This window comes from Gracilinanus agilis, chromosome 3 (genome assembly GCF_016433145.1).
Source record: "Gracilinanus agilis isolate LMUSP501 chromosome 3, AgileGrace, whole genome shotgun sequence".
In the NCBI taxonomy this organism is placed as follows: Eukaryota; Metazoa; Chordata; class Mammalia; order Didelphimorphia; family Didelphidae; genus Gracilinanus; species Gracilinanus agilis.
In genome coordinates this window covers 407,598,615-407,618,815 of record NC_058132.1, presented here as the reverse complement: position 1 = coordinate 407,618,815, position 20,201 = coordinate 407,598,615, and the positions used below count along the sequence as shown (strand labels likewise).

Sequence of the window (20,201 nt, the reverse complement as noted above, 5' to 3'; positions counted from 1 at the left end):
CACCACTTAATTGGATATTTAGTCACCTTATGTTGGTGTACTCATGATAAGCATTTATAAAAAGACTACCCTGAAAATAATTATAGTTTATATACCAACATCTATTGCATGAGATGAGAAGGCAGAGAAATTCTCTGAAGAATTCAATAAGATCTCCCCAATTAAATTAGCTAATACTTTGATGCAAAGGTGGGCAGAGAAGAGGACTATGAAAAATATGGTTCAGAAATTAAAAGTGAAAGAAGCCAAAGACCAGAAGGAAAACATCATGTCTATGAATCACAAATACTTGTTTTCAAGAAGAAAATGGAAAAGTCCTAGACAAGAGCCCAAAGCATCAAATAGAAAAAAAGAAATTCTCTCTCTCTCCTGTCTCTCTCTCTCTCCTTCTCTCTCTCTCTCTCTCTCTCTCTCTCTCTCTCTCTCTCTCTCTCTCTCTCTTTCTGCTTTCTCTCTCTCTCTCACACACACACACAGATACACACACATACACACACACAATTGATTATATATGAAAAGCCTGGAGGTCATTTCTTTTTTTATGTTTATATTAATATATTTGTTATATAGTTATAATTATACTCAAATTTATAATTATAGTACCATAATTATTGGGAGTCTGTATATAATCTGATCATGAATTTATCAAAGCAAAGATAAAAATCCATAGGAAATTCAAATAAGAAAAAAATGATCATGAAATTTATTTGTAAAATCTGATAAAGAATTCATTAAATTCAAATTAAGAAGCATTTATTTAATGCACTGCATTGTGCTAGGTACTAGAGCAGGGGTCGGCAACGTATGGCTCTTTCTGCAGGAGCCATAAAGTCAATCTTTTTTCAGGCGCTGTTACAGGAGTGCACACTGTGAGCACTGTACAGCTCTCACGAAATTACATTTTAAAAAATGTGGTGTTTATGGCTCTCTTGGCCAAAAAAGTTTGCTGACCCCTGTACTAGAGGTATAAAGACTTCATCCTTAAGAAGTTTACATTCTCAGTCAAGATGGTAAGCTAAGAGGGAACAGTACAGTTCAGCTTCTTCCCTCCCCTAAAATACAGTCACAACTACTCCAAAAAGACCTCTTAAATGTATTACACTGAATCAGGAGCATGAAATCCTCTTCCCCTAAAAAACGAAGCAAAACAAAACAAAAACACCACAGTGGACCATTTTTAAAGTGATTGGCATAAAGAGATAGACAAAGGTCTCTGAATCATAGAGACAGAACCTATTGTGGAGAACCTTACAGTGAGGAGACTAAGCTGAGGATACTTTCCTAGACTGTAAATTATAAAGATGGTGCCAACCTCTATTGGTAGAGGTAGTTTCTGCACCTAAGAGTTCCATATTTTGATGAAATCACAGGTCCATGTAATTTATCAAGTTATACCACAGAAGTGCTTATTTGAGAAATGAAAAACAACCCACAAAACTCACTCAGTCACAAAATGGAAGCTTAAAAACAACATGGGGTCATTTATGCTATGCTATGCTAGCAATGTTATTTTCATTATAGCCAGAAAAATTTAAAGAAAAAAATTCCATTCAAAATTGACTATAACACTTGGGAATTCATTTAAAACAGAGGAATATAACTGTAAATACAAACCATTTCTAAATAAATGGATAGTTATTAATCGTTCATTATTGCTCCATGTACATATAGTAAAAAGAGACAGTGCTACCCAGAGTAATTTTCTTTTTCAGGTCATAGAACAAACTACTAAAAGTAGTTACTTTATAGAGCCAGGAAAAAAAAAGATAAAAGATATTCATGAAGAAGAACAAAAGCTCAAGAATCACAAGAGAAATAGTACACTAGTACAAGATAAATGAATTGTGGCTAGAGAATAATTCTTGAGGAAAAAGATATAGGGCTTTTCTTAGACTGCAATTCCAATATGAACCAACGATTTGTTATAGCAACCAACAAAAGCTAATATATCAATATAAGTAGGAACACTGAGGTGTTAGAGCTTCAAAGCACTGCTGACAAATTTGCATAAGAAAGTCAGGAATTTGGACTAAGTGGATCTCCTCAGCCTACTTTTTGTTCTGACTTAAATTTTTTGGCCATAAAGCCTGAGAAGATTTTGTGAATGTGTAAAGTTGTCAGAATGTTAAATTAGATTGTTATTTGTAATTCCTCCCCAGATAAAGGAGATGTAATGCAATGGAAAGATTTAATCATGGTCGGCTAAGAGCTGTCAGCCTCTTCTTAGGGAGACATTCTAGGTGTCACCCTAGCTCCTGAGATGGCTAGGCTAACCCTGAGTAGATGAGTCCACTCTAGATAGGAAGCAACACCTGTCATTGAAGCACTGATAACAGCAGAGAGGCACACCAACTAGTAAAGACAGTAAGATAGAGACTATGTTGTGACATCAACAGAACCCATCAAAGAAGAGATGCTTTTCCATTTAGGAGCAGGTCTAGAGAGCCCAGTAGAAATGGCATGCCTAGTCTAGGAGTAGACCTGGTGACAGCAGTGTGATGACACCACTGGAAAGCATCAGAATCCTACAGTGCAGGAGGTATGAGGCACAATATGTGCCTCAGGGGTACATAATCTGAATGTATGCTCATTTTCCCTATGAATGATGTGTATACTTTTGGGCCCTAGGTTTATGAGGGGGATGTTCTCTTGTAGATCTTTCAATATTTTTGCTCCAAAATAATTGTGTTTTCTAGGCGAGGAAAAAAGTAAACAATTAATGGTGTTTTATAAGCTATTGTTCTTAATGGATATGGACCCAGAGTATTTGGAATTTAGGTAGCTAATCTGGAGATTCCACTTGCACCATAGCGAAAAGATATAAAATAATGCTCAGAACCGGGAAAGTAAGAGTTCTTTTCTATTCTGCCCAAATTTAGAGTATTGTCTTTTTTTTTTTTTTTTTTTTTTTTTTTAAGACAGCTAAGTGGCCTAGTGGGTAGAGCACTGGCCTTGGAGTCAAATAGATCTGACTTCAAATCCTTGGAACTTCAAAACCCTGGACAGGTCACCTAACTCTTATTTAACTCAGTTTTCCCATATTTAAAGTTATCTGGAGAAGGAAATAGCAAACCGGTCGAGTTCAATGCGGAAAAGAAAAACATTATTGTAGGTACCAAGTATAAAGATGGATATTGACGAATGAGAGTGTACAAAGGAAGAGCAACCTGTTGATAGAATTGTAGCCTGTGTTATTATATAGGATGCACTGTGGAGGGACTGGGCATATTTAGTCTGGAAAATAGAAGATTTAGGGGTGCCATGATAACTGTCTTCAAATATTCTGAAGGGCTGTTTTATATGGAAAACGGATGAATTTGTTTTGCTTGGCTCCGAAGGGCAGAACCAGGAGCTGTCGATGTAAGTTACAGAGGCAGATTTGGGATCTGTGTAATAACAATTTCCCAAAAATTAGAGTTGCCCCAAACTGGAACGTTTAGCTCTCGAAGTGATTGAATTTACAATAGTTTCGAGAGTCTAAGTATCTGTTCCGGTTCTTAGTCCATATAGTTTCCGGATTCCTTCTCTGCTCACAGTTTAGCTTCCTTTCAGGGTAGTCGGGGACTCAAGACCTGGTCTTCGTTGCTATAGCAACCGTTATATTTTCTTCGCTACCTCTGGCTTCCACCTGACCACTCCCCCTTTTCTCCCGCCCTCCCTTTTGGATCTATTGTTCTCTTCCAGACTCTTGGCATCGGCCACGCCTCATCTCACCTGGGTGCAAATCCCCACTCCTACTCCAGGAAAGGGCACCCAGAAATTGGGGAGTGAATAGAACTAGGGTGAAGGCGCGAGCTTCCTCTTCCTCTGGGTGAAGTGACTGTTAACAGAAAAGCGTCGGCCCGTAGGGACTAAACAGACTGGAGGCAGGACTGTCCGTGCGGTTGCGGTGGTGGTGGTGGTGGTGGTGGAATCATGTCGGATCTAGGCTCCGAGGAGATAGAGGAGGAGAGAGAGAATTATCTCGGGGTGAGGATAAAGATGAGGCTTTAGGGTGACACCGGGAAGAGGCTGGAGCGGGGAAGGAAGTTCAGCTTTAGATGATATCGTCATTCCTTTTGGATAATCCCTTGGTTTATTAATAGGATTAATAACACTTAAATATTCTGCTGGGGTTTACCTCCTGACTTTCTGACAACTACTCTCCTTTCCCACAGTCCTTGTGTGAGTGTGCCCAAAGGATCTCCCTTTGTGTCCATCTTCCGTCCTTCGTTGAACTCATCAACTCCAGTGGATTCAGTTTTTGATGTGGAAGAGGGAATAATGCTGAACTTTCTCCTTAAGCCTGGAGTTTGGGGCCCCGAATGTTTGTTTGTTTGTTATTTTAATTTTTAAAAAAGTCTTGCTTTACATCTTAGAAACAACTCTAAGACAGAAGGGTAAAGGCTAGGCAAACAGGGTTAAATGACTTGCCTAGGATCACCCAGCTAGGAAGTCTCTGAGGTCAGATTTGAAGCCAGGTCCTCCCAGTCTGGTCTCCAGACCTGGTGCTCTATCCAGTGCCACCTACCTGCCCTGGGGCCTGAGTGTTTATTAGTTACTTAAGAGTCCCAAGAGTGGGCTTGTCCTAGAACTTCTTTTTTTGAGAGTGCATAAGGCCCACCCTTTAGAAACCACCTTTAGTCAGTTTCCTCACTATAAAATGAAGGAGTTGCATTAAATGAACTTTGAAGTCCCTTTGCAAAAAGAACCTAGATCTATGCTTCTATGATTTTAAGCAGGCAATCATACATATTCATACACAGGGATGGGGCTGGACCTATGATTGCATCCTATCAATGCAAACATATCTCATTTCTTCAGGAATATGAAGGAGAACGCAATGAGGCAGGTGAACGACATGGAAAAGGGAAAGCATTATTGCCCAATGGAGATATGTATGATGGACTATACGAATTTGGTAAAAGGCATGGGCAAGTAAGAATCAATGTATGATCTAATTATTGGGGGTGGGGTGTATTTTGAATTAGAAGTGATGAGAACAATGTATTTCAGGGAACCTACAGATTTAAGAATGGTGCTAGATACATTGGAGAATACCAACAAAATAAAAAACATGGTCAAGGAATGTTTATCTATCCAGATGGATCAAAATATGAAGGTAATATTGTATTATTAGGTACACAATACTATTTAAACGTAAGAATATTAGTTCTTTTTTCCCCCTTGTGTCTGAGTTTATCTCTGAATACTGAAGTACAAGGAAAACTCCAAATTTTTTGTTTTAGTCTTTCAGAAGGTATCTATTGAGTGCCTGCTATGTACATTGCCTACTATGGAAGGAAGATAAGTAAAAATGTAATCTCTTCCTTCAAGGCTTTTGCAATCTAGCCAGTGAGACTGTACCCTTAAATATAAAAAAGATGCCTTGTAATTTAAGGCAACATTTAATAAATGCCAAGAATAATAATTGCTTTAAAATTCATTTTGGGTTCATGTGTTCAGGGAAGCAAAGAAGAGAATGACCCAAGTCCATGTTAGGAAATAATCAGATAAAAAGTTAGACAGTTATGCTGAGTCTAGGTAGGGCCCTTGAATACCAAGCTAAGGAGTTTGGAATTTAGTTAGGTAATGAGGAACAATTGAAGGATTTTGAGCAAGTGATTGACATAGTAGTGTCTTAGGTAGTGTTTTAGAATGATTCTAGGCCATTTGAAGTGAATGATGAGTTTCTAACATATGCCAAAATTATAAGCATGCTATAAGCTAGTTATGCTGTATGCTCTCTCCTATAAGAAAAGCATCTGGTAAGTTCTTTACTTGTCTTATTGATAATGCCATCTTTATTGTAGAAGGTAGAGAAACTGTAAGGGAAATTACATTCTAAATCTAATTTGGACCAGCAAAGAAGAACTTGTTGGGGAAGAAGGAATTCAAGAACCATTCAAGAAAGAAAATAATGCTGCTATTTTTTTAATTCAACATGTCCAAAATATAGCTCATTATCTTTACTTCTGACACTACTCTTGTTTTGTTAAGTTATTCCTCTTTTGTAGCCTTGGAGTAATTCTCAATATCTCAAATTTTCCCTCCCCTCTGTGTCTTGTGGGTCTTGATCCTTCATTTCACCACTGTCCTCACCTTTTTTTCACTTGTCTAAATTACTATTTACTATTTTATAGTAAAAAAATTTACTATTTTTGCTATTTACTAAATTACTATTGTCTATTATTACAGTAGCCTCCTGATTGGTCTCTTGACTTTAAGTCTCCCTACTTTCCAGTGCATCCATCTCAATGAAACACAGTTCTCCAAGGCAATGTTTCCAAAGCACAGGTCTGACCATGTCTCTCCCTTGTTCAAGAAGCTGCAAGTTTTCTCTTGCAGAAATTCTGGGATTAAAGTTGTTCACAAGCTAGATCCAGTCTGCCTTTGCACACATCATTCCCTTTCATGAACTGTGTTCCAGCCAAAGTCATCTTTCAGCTATTTCTTACACAGACTGTTCCATTTAGCCACCTTGTGCCTCTTCTATACTTGTGATGTAAGCCTTGCTTATTTCCTTCTCCTGGAATTCAAGGCTTGCCTTCAAAATTCAGCTAACCCTCAAGCCCCCAACATGCTAATGGCTCCCACCTCTGCCAGCTCTGCCTGTATTTACTTTGTCTTTACTTTGTATTTACTTTGCATGTCTGTGTGCATAGTATACATGTACATGTTTTAATTGATATCTTTCATTTTTATACCTCTTTCATTTTTTGGAATATTTTATTATTTTTTCAAGTAACAAGCATTTGTGGAAGTTAAAAAAATCAAATCCACCCTCCACTCTCTCTCTCTGTCTCTTTCTGTCTCTCTCTCTCTCTCTCTCTCTCTCTGTCTCTCTCTGTCTCTCTGTCTCTCTGTCTCTCTGTCTCTCTCTCTGTCTCTCTGTCTCTGTCTCTGTCTCTCTCTATCTCTCTCTCTCTATATATATGTATATATATATATATATCTGAATAACCCATGAAAACAAATTCCCACATGAACTATTGTTCATGTATGCAAATTTGTGTCTCTTTCTACACTTTATCAGGAGTGAGTCATGTTTCATCTTCATTCTTTTGAACTCTTGATTTATCATTCTTTTGATCAGAGTCCTAAAATCTTATAGGTTTTTTTCCTCTGTAATTTTTATCCTATAAATTTTTCTAATAGTTCTAGTCACTTCACTCTGCATCAGTCAAACAAAACAAAAATTATCACATTGGTCATATCCAAAAAGATATTTATTATCCTAAATTCTGAGTCTGCCACACCTTTCTGTCTGGAGATGAGAGGCATGTTTCTTTATCAGTTCTCTGAAATTCATCAGTTTCTAAGTCTCTTTACAATGTTGCTGTTATTGTATAAATTGTTCTGGTTCTGCTCACTTCACTCTGCATCAGTTCATACAAGTCTTCTCAGATTTCTCTAAACCAATTCTTTTTATCATTTCTTATAGCACAATAGGATTTCACTGTATTCATAAACCATAATTTGTTCAACTGTTTCCCCAACTGATAGATATCCCTTTTGTTTCCAATTCTTAGCTACTATAGTTTTGTACTTTTTGTATCTTGTAAATATTTAGATTCTTTCCTTTTTTTCATTGATGTCCCTTTTCCTAGTGTGTTCCTCTTCTCCACCATTTCCATTCTTCTCTTAAGATTATTTGAATATATGTTACAAAGAAAAGATGAAATGACTGAGGAAACAGAAGTTTGCTCCTCTGAACTTATTGATTTATTAAGCAAGCATGCCAACTGCCAAACAAATTGGGACCAAGCCCCTACCTCAGATTGGGGATGGAAGAAAGAGGGAGTCACAGAGAGACAGACTTTTATACATGAAAATTAATTATCAAATAAGACCAGTTAATTAAAAGGAAATAATACAACATTAGGCAATCTGACTTCTAATTGAATAAAAGATTAGAGACTTTCCAAGTTGGGAGAGGGAGACTAAACAGGTGTTCAAAACCTATTTTCATGTTATTTATATTTGTAGTAGAGTGATCTTTTAACATCAAAACCCTAATCATATCCCTATCGAACTACATGATTGATCATATGCTTTTCTTCTGCATTTCTGTTCCCACAGTTCTTTCTCTGGATATGGATAGCATTCTTTCTCATAAGTTCTTCTGGATTGTCCTGGGTCATTGCATTGCTGCTAGTAGAGAAGTCCATTACATTCAACTGTGCCACAGTGTTTCAATCTGTACAATGTTCTTCTGGTTCTGCTCCTTTTGCTCTGCATCAATTCCTGGAGGTCATTCCAGTTCACATGGAATTCCTCCAGTTCATTATTCTTTTCAGCACAATTCCATCACCAACAGATACCATAATTTGTTCAGCCATTCCCCAACTGATGGACATCCCCTCATTTTCCAATGTTTTGCCACTACAAAGAGCGCAGCTATAAATATTTTTGTACAAGTCTTTTTCCTTATTATCTCTTTGGGATACAAACCCAGCAGTGGTATGGTTGAATCAAAGGGTAGGCATTCTTTTAAAGCCCTTTGCATATAATTCCAAATTGCCCTGCAGAATGGTTGGATCAATTCACAATACCACCAGCAATGTATTAGTATCCCAATTTTGCCACATCCTCTCCAACATTTATTATTATCCTTTACTGTCCAATCTTCTAGGTGTAAGGTGGTACCTCAGGGTTATTTTAATTTGCATTTCTCTAATCAGGATGTAAGCTTCAACATTAATATTCAATATTCTAAGTATTATATTTAATAAGATTTTATCATTAGTAACTAACATAAAAAAGCTAGAGCAAAAAGTTTCCTTTCTCAGCGGTGTATGCAGAAAAAGGGAGAGAGAGGCAGAGTTACAGAACTTATAAACAATATGTGAAGACACAAATGTAAACAAAAGGGGAAAAGGAATTTTGGGACAAGGAAAGAATTCTGGGAGATGGAGTCCAAGGGTTCAAGATTTTTTCTAATTGTACAAGGAAGGATTTAGAACACTTTTTCATGTACTTATTGAGAGTTTTGATTTCATCCTGTGAAAACTGCCTATTCATGTCCCTTGACTATTTGTTGATTGGGAAATGTGTAGTAACTCTATGTTGGAGTATTTTTTTGTTTGCTTATTTTTCTAGCCTATTTCTTGACTTTGGACTTTATGATAGTGCTGGGCTCTATGTACTTCTTTTTTTACTTTTTAAAATTACAAATAGAAATTATTTTTGACAATTATTTTCTGACATTTTATGATTCAGATTCTCTCCTGCTCTCCCCATGGTAGGTGGTAAGTAGTCTGATATAGGCTATACCAGGCTTTCATGCAATACATATTTCCATATTGCTCATGCTGAGACAGAAGACAGATATCATATATATAATAAAAAAACTCATTAAGGAAATAAAGTGAAAGATGGCATACATAGATATACAGTCAGACTTTAACAATTCCTTCTTTGGCTGTGGATAGCATTTTTTATCATGAGTGTCATCATTATCCATTTCACTTTTCATAATGTTCTCTTTGTCTTATTTGGTCATAAATTCTTTCCTTAACCTGACAGGTAAACTTTTCTGTCTTCCATTAATTTGTTTATGGTGTTGCCCTTTATTTCCAGATCAAGTATCCATCTTAACTTTATCTTTCTGTCTATTCCTGGGGGGAAGATATCTGGCCCAAGTGTTTGCCCTGTTGTCTCCTGTTGCTTTCACAGCTTATGCTGGGGGCTTGCAAGCTTTCAGTGTTCCCAAAGTGGGGGTAATCCATGGCAAGATCATTTTACTGCCCTCCTGGACTGAGTTCTGCAAATTTCTCACCCAGATTTGAGCTTGTTGGCTTATCCTTGTTTGGGAGATTCAGTAGATGGGTCCTAATTCCAGTCATTGTTAGCTCACTGGAAAGCTCTTCTTTGTTGAGAATGACCTATCAATTGACTCTCCTTTGGAAAAGGACTCTTGTCCTGGTTATTCCACTACAGGCTTGCATGCTGTGGTAAAAGCTAGAACTGAGTCACTGTTCTTCGGATCAATCATTTAGCTATTATTTACTTCTAGAACTTATTCCTTGCTCACTATACAACTTGGGCCCATACCAGGGATCTCTTCTCTCTGTTCTGGATCTGAGTAATGGGGACAGAGCTGCCTTTTGGTTGTCATTATTGTACCTGCCTGGACCCTGTCCCCTATGTCCACAGACCTCTCTGTCAGTCTCCCTGAGCTGCTCTGGGCTGGGAAAATGTCTCAGTGTATGTATACTATGGAAAATTATAAACATTCAAAGACAGTTTAAATTGGATCGCTTATGTTGGCATGTTTTTTGAATTGTCTATTTTAGGAGACTGGGCAGATGACCAAAGGCACGGTCATGGAATTTATTTCTATGCAAATAATGATACATACACTGGAGAATGGTTTGCTCACCAAAGGTTTGTTTTTTCACTATTTCTTTGGTCATATTTTTATTACAGTAAGCAAAAGACCCTGAGTAAGCAAAAGATCCTGATTTATTTTCAGACTAATTACTCTTATTAAGAAAGAAAATTTATAATAACAAAATCCATAAAACTCATTTCAAACTTTACTTGATTTAAAAAGAGAGCATTATGGAAAATATTCTGTTTAACATGAATCTATAACATTCATGTCAGAAAATCAGGTTTACAAAAGCTTTTTAAGGCATCCTTCCACAGTTTTATGTGAAAGAAATTTTCATTACACAACTAGAGAAGTTAGTCAATAAACATTTATTAATCATTGTGCTAAGTGCCGGGGCTTCAAATATGAAAAATATAATCCCTGCCCTTACAGAGCTGAGGGAAACTGCAAAAAGGAGATAAAAATGGAGATTCTTGGCACGGGGCATGATGAAGTAAGAGAAATTCAAAACGACTGAAGTAACAGAGATCAATTTCAAGGAGAAGCTGGGTGGGAAATGAGGTGATATCTAAGGAAAGAAGAAGGTAGCTGCAACATGGCATGGGGATAGAATGTTGGACTTGGATTAAATGGACATAAATAAATTGGGGTAATCAGTCTTTACTTCATGTGCTAGAATCTGGAGGATTCTCATAACATTTAGATATCTTCAACAATATAGGAAAAACTAAGCTTTTAGAAAGAACATGTTTAACAAAAATAAATAGATAAACTAGGAATCTAATGGGTAGCATATGTTTTCTTCACCCTAACCCTACTGCAGCCCAGGTGAGTTTCACTTCCAGCCCCAAAAAGGATGGAGTGGCCACCATTATGTTCTACATTTTGTAAAACTTGCCCTGAAGACAAAATGGTATCTCTGAGAAAGCCCAAGATATCCTTTTTCCTTTGATACTTAAATCTTTATGACTAGGAATATCATTTGACCTTTTTATTTTTTAATTTAGAAAAAAAAACACTTACCTTCTGTCTTGGAGTCAATATCAATCAGTTCCGAAGCAGAAAAGCAGTAAGGGCTAGACAATTGGGGTTCAGTAACTTGCCCAACGTCACACATCTAGGAAGTGTCTGAGGCCATATTCGAACCTATATCCTTCCATCTCCAGGCCTGGTGCTCTATCCATTAACCTCTTTAAATCTTAGTTTCTTCAACTGTAATAGGAGCATCACAATATATGTAATAATTTTTTCACAGTGTTGTTTTGAGTCTTGAATAAAGTATATAAATAACTTTGTAAGCCTTAACATGCTATATACCATGAAAGAGGCCATGTAGAAGCTCCAGAAAAGAATTATAGTCCTATCCTCTAAGGAATATGCAACTTTTTGGTGTACCTTTTAGAGTGGTATGCAAAAGGACTATAACCACTCATCAATCATAGCCACGTGGCATTCCATGATTGACTCCTTTCTTTAAGTGTAGACCCAAAGTTTTTTTCTTTTGACCAATGTACAAGATTGTCGCTGTTCAGTCATTCATTTATGTCCCATTCTTCATGACCCCATGGACCATGGACCCACTTTTCTTGGCAAAGATACTGGAGTGGTTTGCTATTTTCCTTATGCAGTGGATTAAGGCAAAGGTTAAGTGACTTGCCCAAGGTCACACAGCTAGTAAGTAAATCTCTAAGGCCTAATTTAAACTTAGTTTTTCTTGACGCCAGGTTCAGCACTCTTTTCACTGAGCCAGTTAGCCGCCTTCTGTATGTGGTAAAATTGGACAATATGTTTCTTGTTTTATATATATAGGTCACCATCTGGTACACCTACTCAGCTCACTATGATAAATTGAGTTCCCTGAAGAACAACTACCCCAGTTTCAAAATATTCTGTGGTTCCAATAGTTTTAAAACTATAACTTATGAATCCTCACCAATGAGTTTGTCTTCAATAGTTAGCCAGAGGATAAAAAATGCAAAAGCATTTCCTAGAGTAACATAGTAATTAAGCACCTTCTTTATAAATTTGGGTTATATTATCCCATAAGTATTCAAATCCCCAATTGGAAGAGTGGAATTCATACAGAAGTCAAGAGTAGAGAGGTACACGTGTAGAGCAGCTGAGCAACCAGGAGGATTTTGCAGTATAGTGAGTTTTTTTAAGATGATTGGGGGGATTCTTTCAATTGATACTCCATGTTTATAAGTCATTTTTCTTTTCTTTCAATATGGTATTCAGATTTCTTTTGATTTGTGTACTTCTTGGTAACCTATGATGCTTAAACTATATTTTTTGTACCTTTCTTGGAGAACAATATGTTTTTCTTGGGGGCAAGAACTTCTGATAGAAATGGTTTTAGGCAATTATCATTCTCTTTATCTTTAGGCCCAGTTGACCCACTTCCCAACACACTCTGATACTCTGGCCCAGTTTCTTTTGTTCCTTAGTTCTCTAGCTAAATAATTATGTTGTCCCAGGCACAACAAATATACATTTTTATGTATTTCCACCTCTTGCACAAAGAGTGGAAGGATGGGCAGGAACAGGGAGGTTTGCTAGCAGAGACTGAAGTAGAAGCAAGAAAATGACTAAGTGGATCCCAAAGCACAAACGTGTTATTCACGTTGTTTATATCCAGCATGGACATCATGTCTTGGGCACAACAAACATCACTTAGCAATGGAGTGACCCAACCCAAAAGAAACACTACATTAAAGTTCAGCTACATGAGGACTCTAGAAACCAAAGATTTCCAGGTCATTGAAATAAGAGCTAGAATCACTCTTTGCTATATGTGTATTTTATATGTATACCTGACCATCATTTCACATTAACTGTGAATCCACTCTTTCCATGTCAGAGACTATACTCCATATTTATGGAAGAATATTTTGTAACAAGTCTTTTTAGCATAGCACCTTGCTAAATGGCTTTGGTAAAAACTAATTATTGATTTTCTGATTGCTAATGGGAAGACCACTGGTTGGGGCTCAAAAGCTATCATATTAGGCCTAGCTATCCACAAATTTAGTCCTGGAATCCAAAGTAGCAGCCATCTATCTCTGGACCCACACTATATGCGATCAAGTTGGGAAAGTCCTAGAGGGAGTGTTTTACTGTGGGTTTCATCTGGAGTATATTTGGGTATCCTTCCCATTTGCAGGCCCCATGGGGAAATTTTCCATTCATAGCTCTTCTATTTGGTCACCATATTTTTGTAGAGATCCATTAGACAAAAATTATATTTTTTTTCTCTTTCATATAGGCTGTTATTGAACAGTGTGTTTTCCTTTTCATGTCAGAATAGTTCCTTGAGATTACCTGTGTTTGCCAATATGGATCACTGAATAAATGAATGACTGAAGCATTTATTAAGCACTTATTTTTTTTCACTCTTTTATTTATTTATTTATTTATTTTTAAACATTTATTAATATTCGTTTTTAACATGGTTACATGATTCATGCTCCTACTTTACCCTTCACCCCCCGCACCCCTTCCCCACACATGGCCGATGCACATTTCCACTGGTTTTATCATGTGTCGTTGATCAAAATCTATTTCCAAATTGTTGATAGTTGCATTGGTGTGGTAATTTCGAATCTACATCCCCAATCATGTCTGACCATGTGTCTGCAGTCCTTCCTCTGAATGTGGGTAGCATCTTTACCATAAATCCCTCAGAGCTGTCTTGTGTCATTGCATTGCTGCTGGTACAGAAGTCCATTACATTCGATTTTACCACAGTATATCAGTCTCTGTGTACATTGTTCTTCTGGCTCTGCTCCTTTCGCTCTGCATCAGTTTATTAAGCACTTATTACATGCAAAGCACTGTGCTAGGCATTGGGGATACAGATATGAAAACAAGCAATCTCAGAGGAGACAACACAGTGAAGGTTTTAGATCTGAGTTATATTATTACATCCTGTACAAGTATGGTGGCTGATATTCATGAGATGCATGTTGCCCCTAGTGTTGTGTATAAGTCTTCTAGTGGAAGTAATGCCATAGAGACCAGGATACTGGGAGCATCTGGTGATATACTGATCAATACTTTGAGGAAGTTGTAAGTTAGAAGTATTAAGTAATCTGTAAATCACCAGGGAATGGAGACTGTTCTCAAATTCTTGATAAATTTTTGTGAGCATTAATATGATCATGGGAACTTTGGAAAATTGATGACTTATTGAAGTCATTGAATTTTAAGGATATGCAAAAGGGAAAGGTTCAGAGAAATTTAATTTTGGTGGCTCTCTATTGCATGAAATGTGGCAAGACCAGCTGAGAAAGCATCTTATTTGGAGAATGAAAGCTTTTTTTTCTGCAAAAGCAGAATGTAGAAAGTGTCCAATGAAGAACTCGTAGAATCTACATCATGAACTCTGGACCTTTTCAAGATCATTCATAGAAGATTTTGCTTTTTGTTATGGGTTGCTTAGCTGACCTTGCTTCTTACAGGGCATGATGGATCAAACAATTGCACTTCCTGGGATTGTTCCTTGATGGCAATTGCAGTCTCCATCACCTACAACTCTCAACCAGCTGCAATGCTATGTATTTTCAGGAACTGCAGAGAACAGTCTTCATCTGGTTCAGTGTGTCCAGCCAGCAGCTGCACAAAAGTTCCTAGTGGTTAAAACACTCAGAAATGGCAACCAGGGACCGAGAGAAAAATGGGTTACGATTTAAAGTCTAAGGGAAGGAGAGCATAAGGTGAGAATAAAGACACAGAAACAAAGAGTTCTGACATAAGGTAGTCAGATAGTGAGTAAGCTCTGGTGGATAAGAGCTTCCCTGGAATGAAACTCTGATGGTGAAGAGCTTTGATGGTCCAGAGCTCTTGTGGTCAAGAGCTTAACCCTTAGCTGACATACTAGTATTTTTATTTTTACAAAATTATTATTTTTTTTTACAAAAGTATAGGGGGAAGGGAAAATGATAATTAGACAAGTGGTCTGATATATTGACATTATGAGTCAGTCATGAGATACAAACTGCTGAAACCTAAAACAATAGATATAGCTAGAGCCTAGATCAGGAATCCATATGATCTGAGGTTTGATACATGTTAATTGATTGCTATTGGTACTGAGATAACTGATCAGTTTTCCGGAGTGTAATCTCAGAGAAGGGCTAGGAATCTGGCAAGGTTGAGGTTCAATTTAACTAGAGGTTACAGAAATTAATCTTAAGAATCAGCTTTTTGAGTGCTCCTAATATCAAAACTAATAAGCCTGGACTCCTACATTTAACTAGGTGATTGAGAACAGAATAGCAGCAAGGATGAAAACAGAACCCTAGATTGAGTAAAATCCACAAAGAGAAACTGTAATAACCTCATTTCTCTAGGGACAGCAAGAAAGCAAGAGTGAAAATGAGAGAGAGATAGAGAAAGAGAGAGAGAAGAGAGAGAAACAGAGACACTCAGAGAAAGAATTTTAAGTTTTAAAAGAGTAGGGAAAGAAAGGCTTCAATCAGAAAAGCCTGGCTTAGGAGCAATGCACACAGAAGAAGCCTTCTAGCTTGTGGAACTAGATTAAAAGTTGTGTGCTTAAGAGTATTATGATTAGATACAGGGATACCTGGAGCCTTCACCTGTCTTGCTCTGAGCTTGGAATGGTGTCAGGAGCTTGCACAGCTCATATAAGGAGGGCAGCAATTAAACTTTCCTTTAAGATAAGACTATTTAAGGAATTGGAATTTTTGATTTTTCTGGCCTATGTTAATTGAGGTCCTTAGAAGAGTACAGTATTTCTCACTCAGATGAAAAAATAATAAGATCAGGACGAAAGTCTTACTTTTCCTTCCAAAAGAACACAAAGTCCTAATTAAGGAAGTAAGGCTAGAAAAAGAGATTATAGAGAGGTCATTCAGGGTTGAACAAGAAAAATCCAGGAGACAATTCATAATATAAGTAAATCTTCAAACAAAAAGACTGCTTTATTACAAGCTTCAGTGAAATTCCTGGAAGAAATTATTCAAGTGTTTAGAAGTAATGTTATAAATTCAATGGAAGCTATAGGGAAAATAATTAGAAATGAAATGAAAGATTTAGAAGAAAGAGTGGGAAGGAGAATAAACAGCCTAGTATAGAGGTATAAAACTATGCCCAAGTAACAGCTTTCCTTAATATTTGAATGGGCCAAAGATGACTCCACAAGTGACTCCACAAACCTACAAGAAATACTAGTAGTAACGAAACCAAAAAAAGAGCAGAGATCTTTATTGAGGATTGTTGGGAATCTTTCCAGCTCTATTCATTCTGAACCAAAAAAATTTATAATCTAGATTGGTAGATCAAGGAATTTTTATAGATATTCTGTAGACTCTCTGGATTGAATCAAAATATTTGACAGTCTCTTATTTTTATGGATTTAGGCTATAAATTAATTTAGTTGGTGCGTTTGGGTCTCCTTGAATGTCTGTACTCAAAAATGAGTTGTTAAAAGTTAATGTCAAGTTGGGGGCAGAGTCAAGATGGTGATGTGAAGGGTCACAACTACCACATTTCCCTGCAAACATCTTCTATGGGATGAGCACAAAAAACACCAAATCAAATTCTGAGCAGAAAAACCAATAAAAAGTTAAAGCGGATTATTGTTCTGGTCTGGGGCAGAGGAGATAGATATGGAGACATCTGCAGATCCTGGAGTGGAGATGGAGGTGGCAACAGTTGGTAGATTTGGAGATGGCAGCTGTAGCATCAGCATCAGGAATCCTGGGCATGCCCATTGCATAGGGGGGATGGTAAGGTAACTTACCTGGTCAGAGCTTTCAGGAGATTCCTAGTATAGGATCGGGCACCGTTTGGCAGCTATGTAGCCTATTATCCAATTCTAGGTAGCAATTTTGAGGCTGAGAGGAGTAGTCACCATCATAAGGGAACAGGTTTCCCTCCTGAGTTACAGACCAAAATGCAGAGCAAAGGGATAGTGACCAGAATTCTTCTTAAATCATACCCATCTTGGAAACACCGAAAATCTACCGTTTCTCCTACAGAGAGGCTGGTATCCCCCTCATAAATGAACAAAGCCCATTCTTACAAAGTCCAAAGTCAAGAAATAGACTGGGAAAATGAACAAATAACAAAAAAGAAACCCTAACCACAAAAAGGTTCTATAGTGACAGAGAAGCTCAAGACACAAATTCAGAAGACTGGAAAACATCTACCAGCTGTATGTCAAAGAAAAATTCAGATTGGATAAAAGCCCAACAAAAATTCCTAGAAGAGCTAAAGAGATTTTTTCAAAGAGCAAAATTGATTTTAAAGACCAAATCAGAATGGCAGATGGGGAAATTGGGAAAGAAATGAGAACAATGCAAGAAAAGAGAATTAACAGGGCAGCTAAGTAGCACAATGGATAGCGTGCCAGACCTGGATTCAGGAGGATCTAGGTTCAAATCTGCATCAGATACATCCTATCTGTGTGACCCTGGGCAGTCCTTTAACCCCAAATGCCTAGCCTTTACTCTCTTCTGCCTTGGAATCAATACTTGATATCAGTTCTAAGACAGAAGACATGGGTTTAGAAAAAGAAGGGGAAAAAAGAGAATTAACAGCTTGGTAAAAGAGGTATTAAATCTTACTGAAGAAAATGACTTTTTAAAAATTACAATTGGTCAAGGAGAAGCTAATGACTCTATGAGAACTCAAGAAACAAAAAGTTAATGGTAAGTTGAATGAAAGCCTCTATTACAGTGTTCTAGGGATCTGCCCCTGTCATTATTTACTAAGCAATCACTTTGTTCTAAGCACTGTGCTAAATCCTAGGGATATGTAGAAAAGCAAAAAGACATACCCTGCCCTCAAGACTTCCTGTAAAGATGGAATTTTATCTGAGACTTGAAGGAAGTCAAGGGGCAGAATTTGTTTACCATTTTATCAATGACTTAAATAGTGGAATAGGTAGCATCATTGCTATTTTTAGGTAACACACATCTAGGAGAAAGAGTTAACCAGTTAATGTCAGAAAAACTAGAATGTTGGGCCAAATTAAAAAAAAAAACTTTTTAAGGACCTGTAATTTCCTTAGTGTAGAATTTTCTCTACTGACACAGATTGCAATCTATCAATAACTGATAGGATTTTTTTTTTTAATTTGGGGGAGCTGAGAGGTGGCGATTGTTGTATTTTCATCTGGTTAGTAAATGTGTCGGGTTTCCAACCCTTGTCTTCCAGACATAAGGTCTTGGATGCTATATATGCTATTCTTCATAAGCTCAAATTTTACAATTTAATATCTTACCATTAGTTTCTGATTAGACTTACCATTAGATTTACCATTAGACTGATTTCACAAGTATATGATGATGAAAGCATGACTAGATAATGATCACCTGAAAGCTATCTGACAGTTTTAGAGGATTACAAATTTACTAAAGGGTTATAAAGTTTATAAGTAACCCTCAAAGGAGAAGGCCATCGGTATAGCTTTGTTTGGATTTAAAGCTAGAATGGATATTAGATAGCATTGAGTATAACAGTCAAACAAGCTAATTTAGTATTCGTCTACTTTAAGAAAGACATGGTGTCCAGCACTAGGGAAATAATAGTCCTTTTGTATTCTTCCTTGTTCAGACCACATTTGAATTATAGTATTCCAGGATTTTCATAAACTGGAGTGATGACCAAGGCAGTGTGGCCAAGATGATGGAGTATCTTGAGATCATGTTCTATTAGAATCATTGAAAAGAATGAAGGATATTTATTCTGCAGAGCACAAGACTCTGAACTGATAGTAATTGTCTTCAAGTGTAATGTTGTCATGTGCAAGAGAGATTAGATTTGTCTTCTTGGTCCTGGAAGGTACAACTCAGAATAGTAAGCTGATGTTTCGAAGGCAGATCCAAATCTTAAAAAAAAAAAAAAAAAAAAAAGTTTTATTCAGCCACCCAAAATATATAGCTTGTGTCCTTTATGTTTCCAATTCTCAGTTCATTCTCTGGAGGTGAACATTTACAAGTTATTCTTCAAATATTAAATTTGTAGCTGTATATAATGTTCCCTTGGTTCTAGTCATTTCACTCTTTATTATCTTATGTAGCCCTTTCCAAGTTTTTTTAAAAAAATTGATCTGCTCATTATTTCTTATGGTACAGTATCATTCTATCACAATCTTATATGTAGATTGCAAAACTGCAAAACCACAATTTGTTTAGCCATTCTCTAGTTGATAGGTATACCCTCAATTTCCAGTTCTTTGCCACCACAAAGAGAACTTTTTTAAATATTTTGGAACATATAGGTTATTTCCCTTTTCCCCTAATATTACCTTGGCCCTCTCAGGGTGTAATTCTAAACTGCTCTCCCAAATGGTTGAATAATTCCATCTAGTGTATTAATGTCCCCACTTTTAAAGATCCCCTCCAACATTTTCATTTCACCCTTTTGTTATTTTAGCCAGTATGATGGATGTGGGATGATACCTCAGAATTGTTTTGGCTTGCCTCCCCCTAATCATTAGTGATTTTGAGCATTCTTTCATGTACCTATATATGGCTTTGATATCTTCATCCAAAAACCGTGCTCATATATTTTGCTCACTTATCAATTGGGAGATGGCTCTTATCACCATCAATTTGACAGATGTTTTGATATATTTTGGATATGAGACCTCTATCTGAGAGACTGACTATGAAAAATTTCCACAATTTTCTGATTTTCCCCAATCTTAGCAACATTTGTCTTATTTGTACAAAACTATTCAATTTAATATATTTAGAATTATCCATTTTACATCTCACAATGCTCTCTGTTTCTTATTGACTCATAATTTTCCCTTTCAGACATTCAGAAATTCAGACAATAGGTCTGACAGGTAATATCTTCCCTGTTTTTTCTAATTTGCTTATATCTCCTTTTATGTTTAGATCATATATCC

The 20,201-nt window shown here is 36.8% G+C and overlaps 1 protein-coding gene across 1 annotated transcript in view; it reads left to right on the top strand.

Moving 5' to 3' along the window:
• Positions 1–3,915: 3,915 nt before the first annotated feature.
• The window catches only part of LOC123239586 (radial spoke head 1 homolog), a 44,007-nt gene continuing 27,721 nt past the window's right edge, over positions 3,916–20,201 (top strand). Inside the window, exons 1-4 of the mRNA XM_044666850.1 lie at positions 3,916–3,969; positions 4,804–4,917; positions 4,996–5,101; positions 10,278–10,368. Coding sequence (XP_044522785.1) covers positions 3,916–3,969; positions 4,804–4,917; positions 4,996–5,101; positions 10,278–10,368 — 365 coding nt within the window. The remainder of the gene's footprint in view (positions 3,970–4,803; positions 4,918–4,995; positions 5,102–10,277; positions 10,369–20,201) is intronic.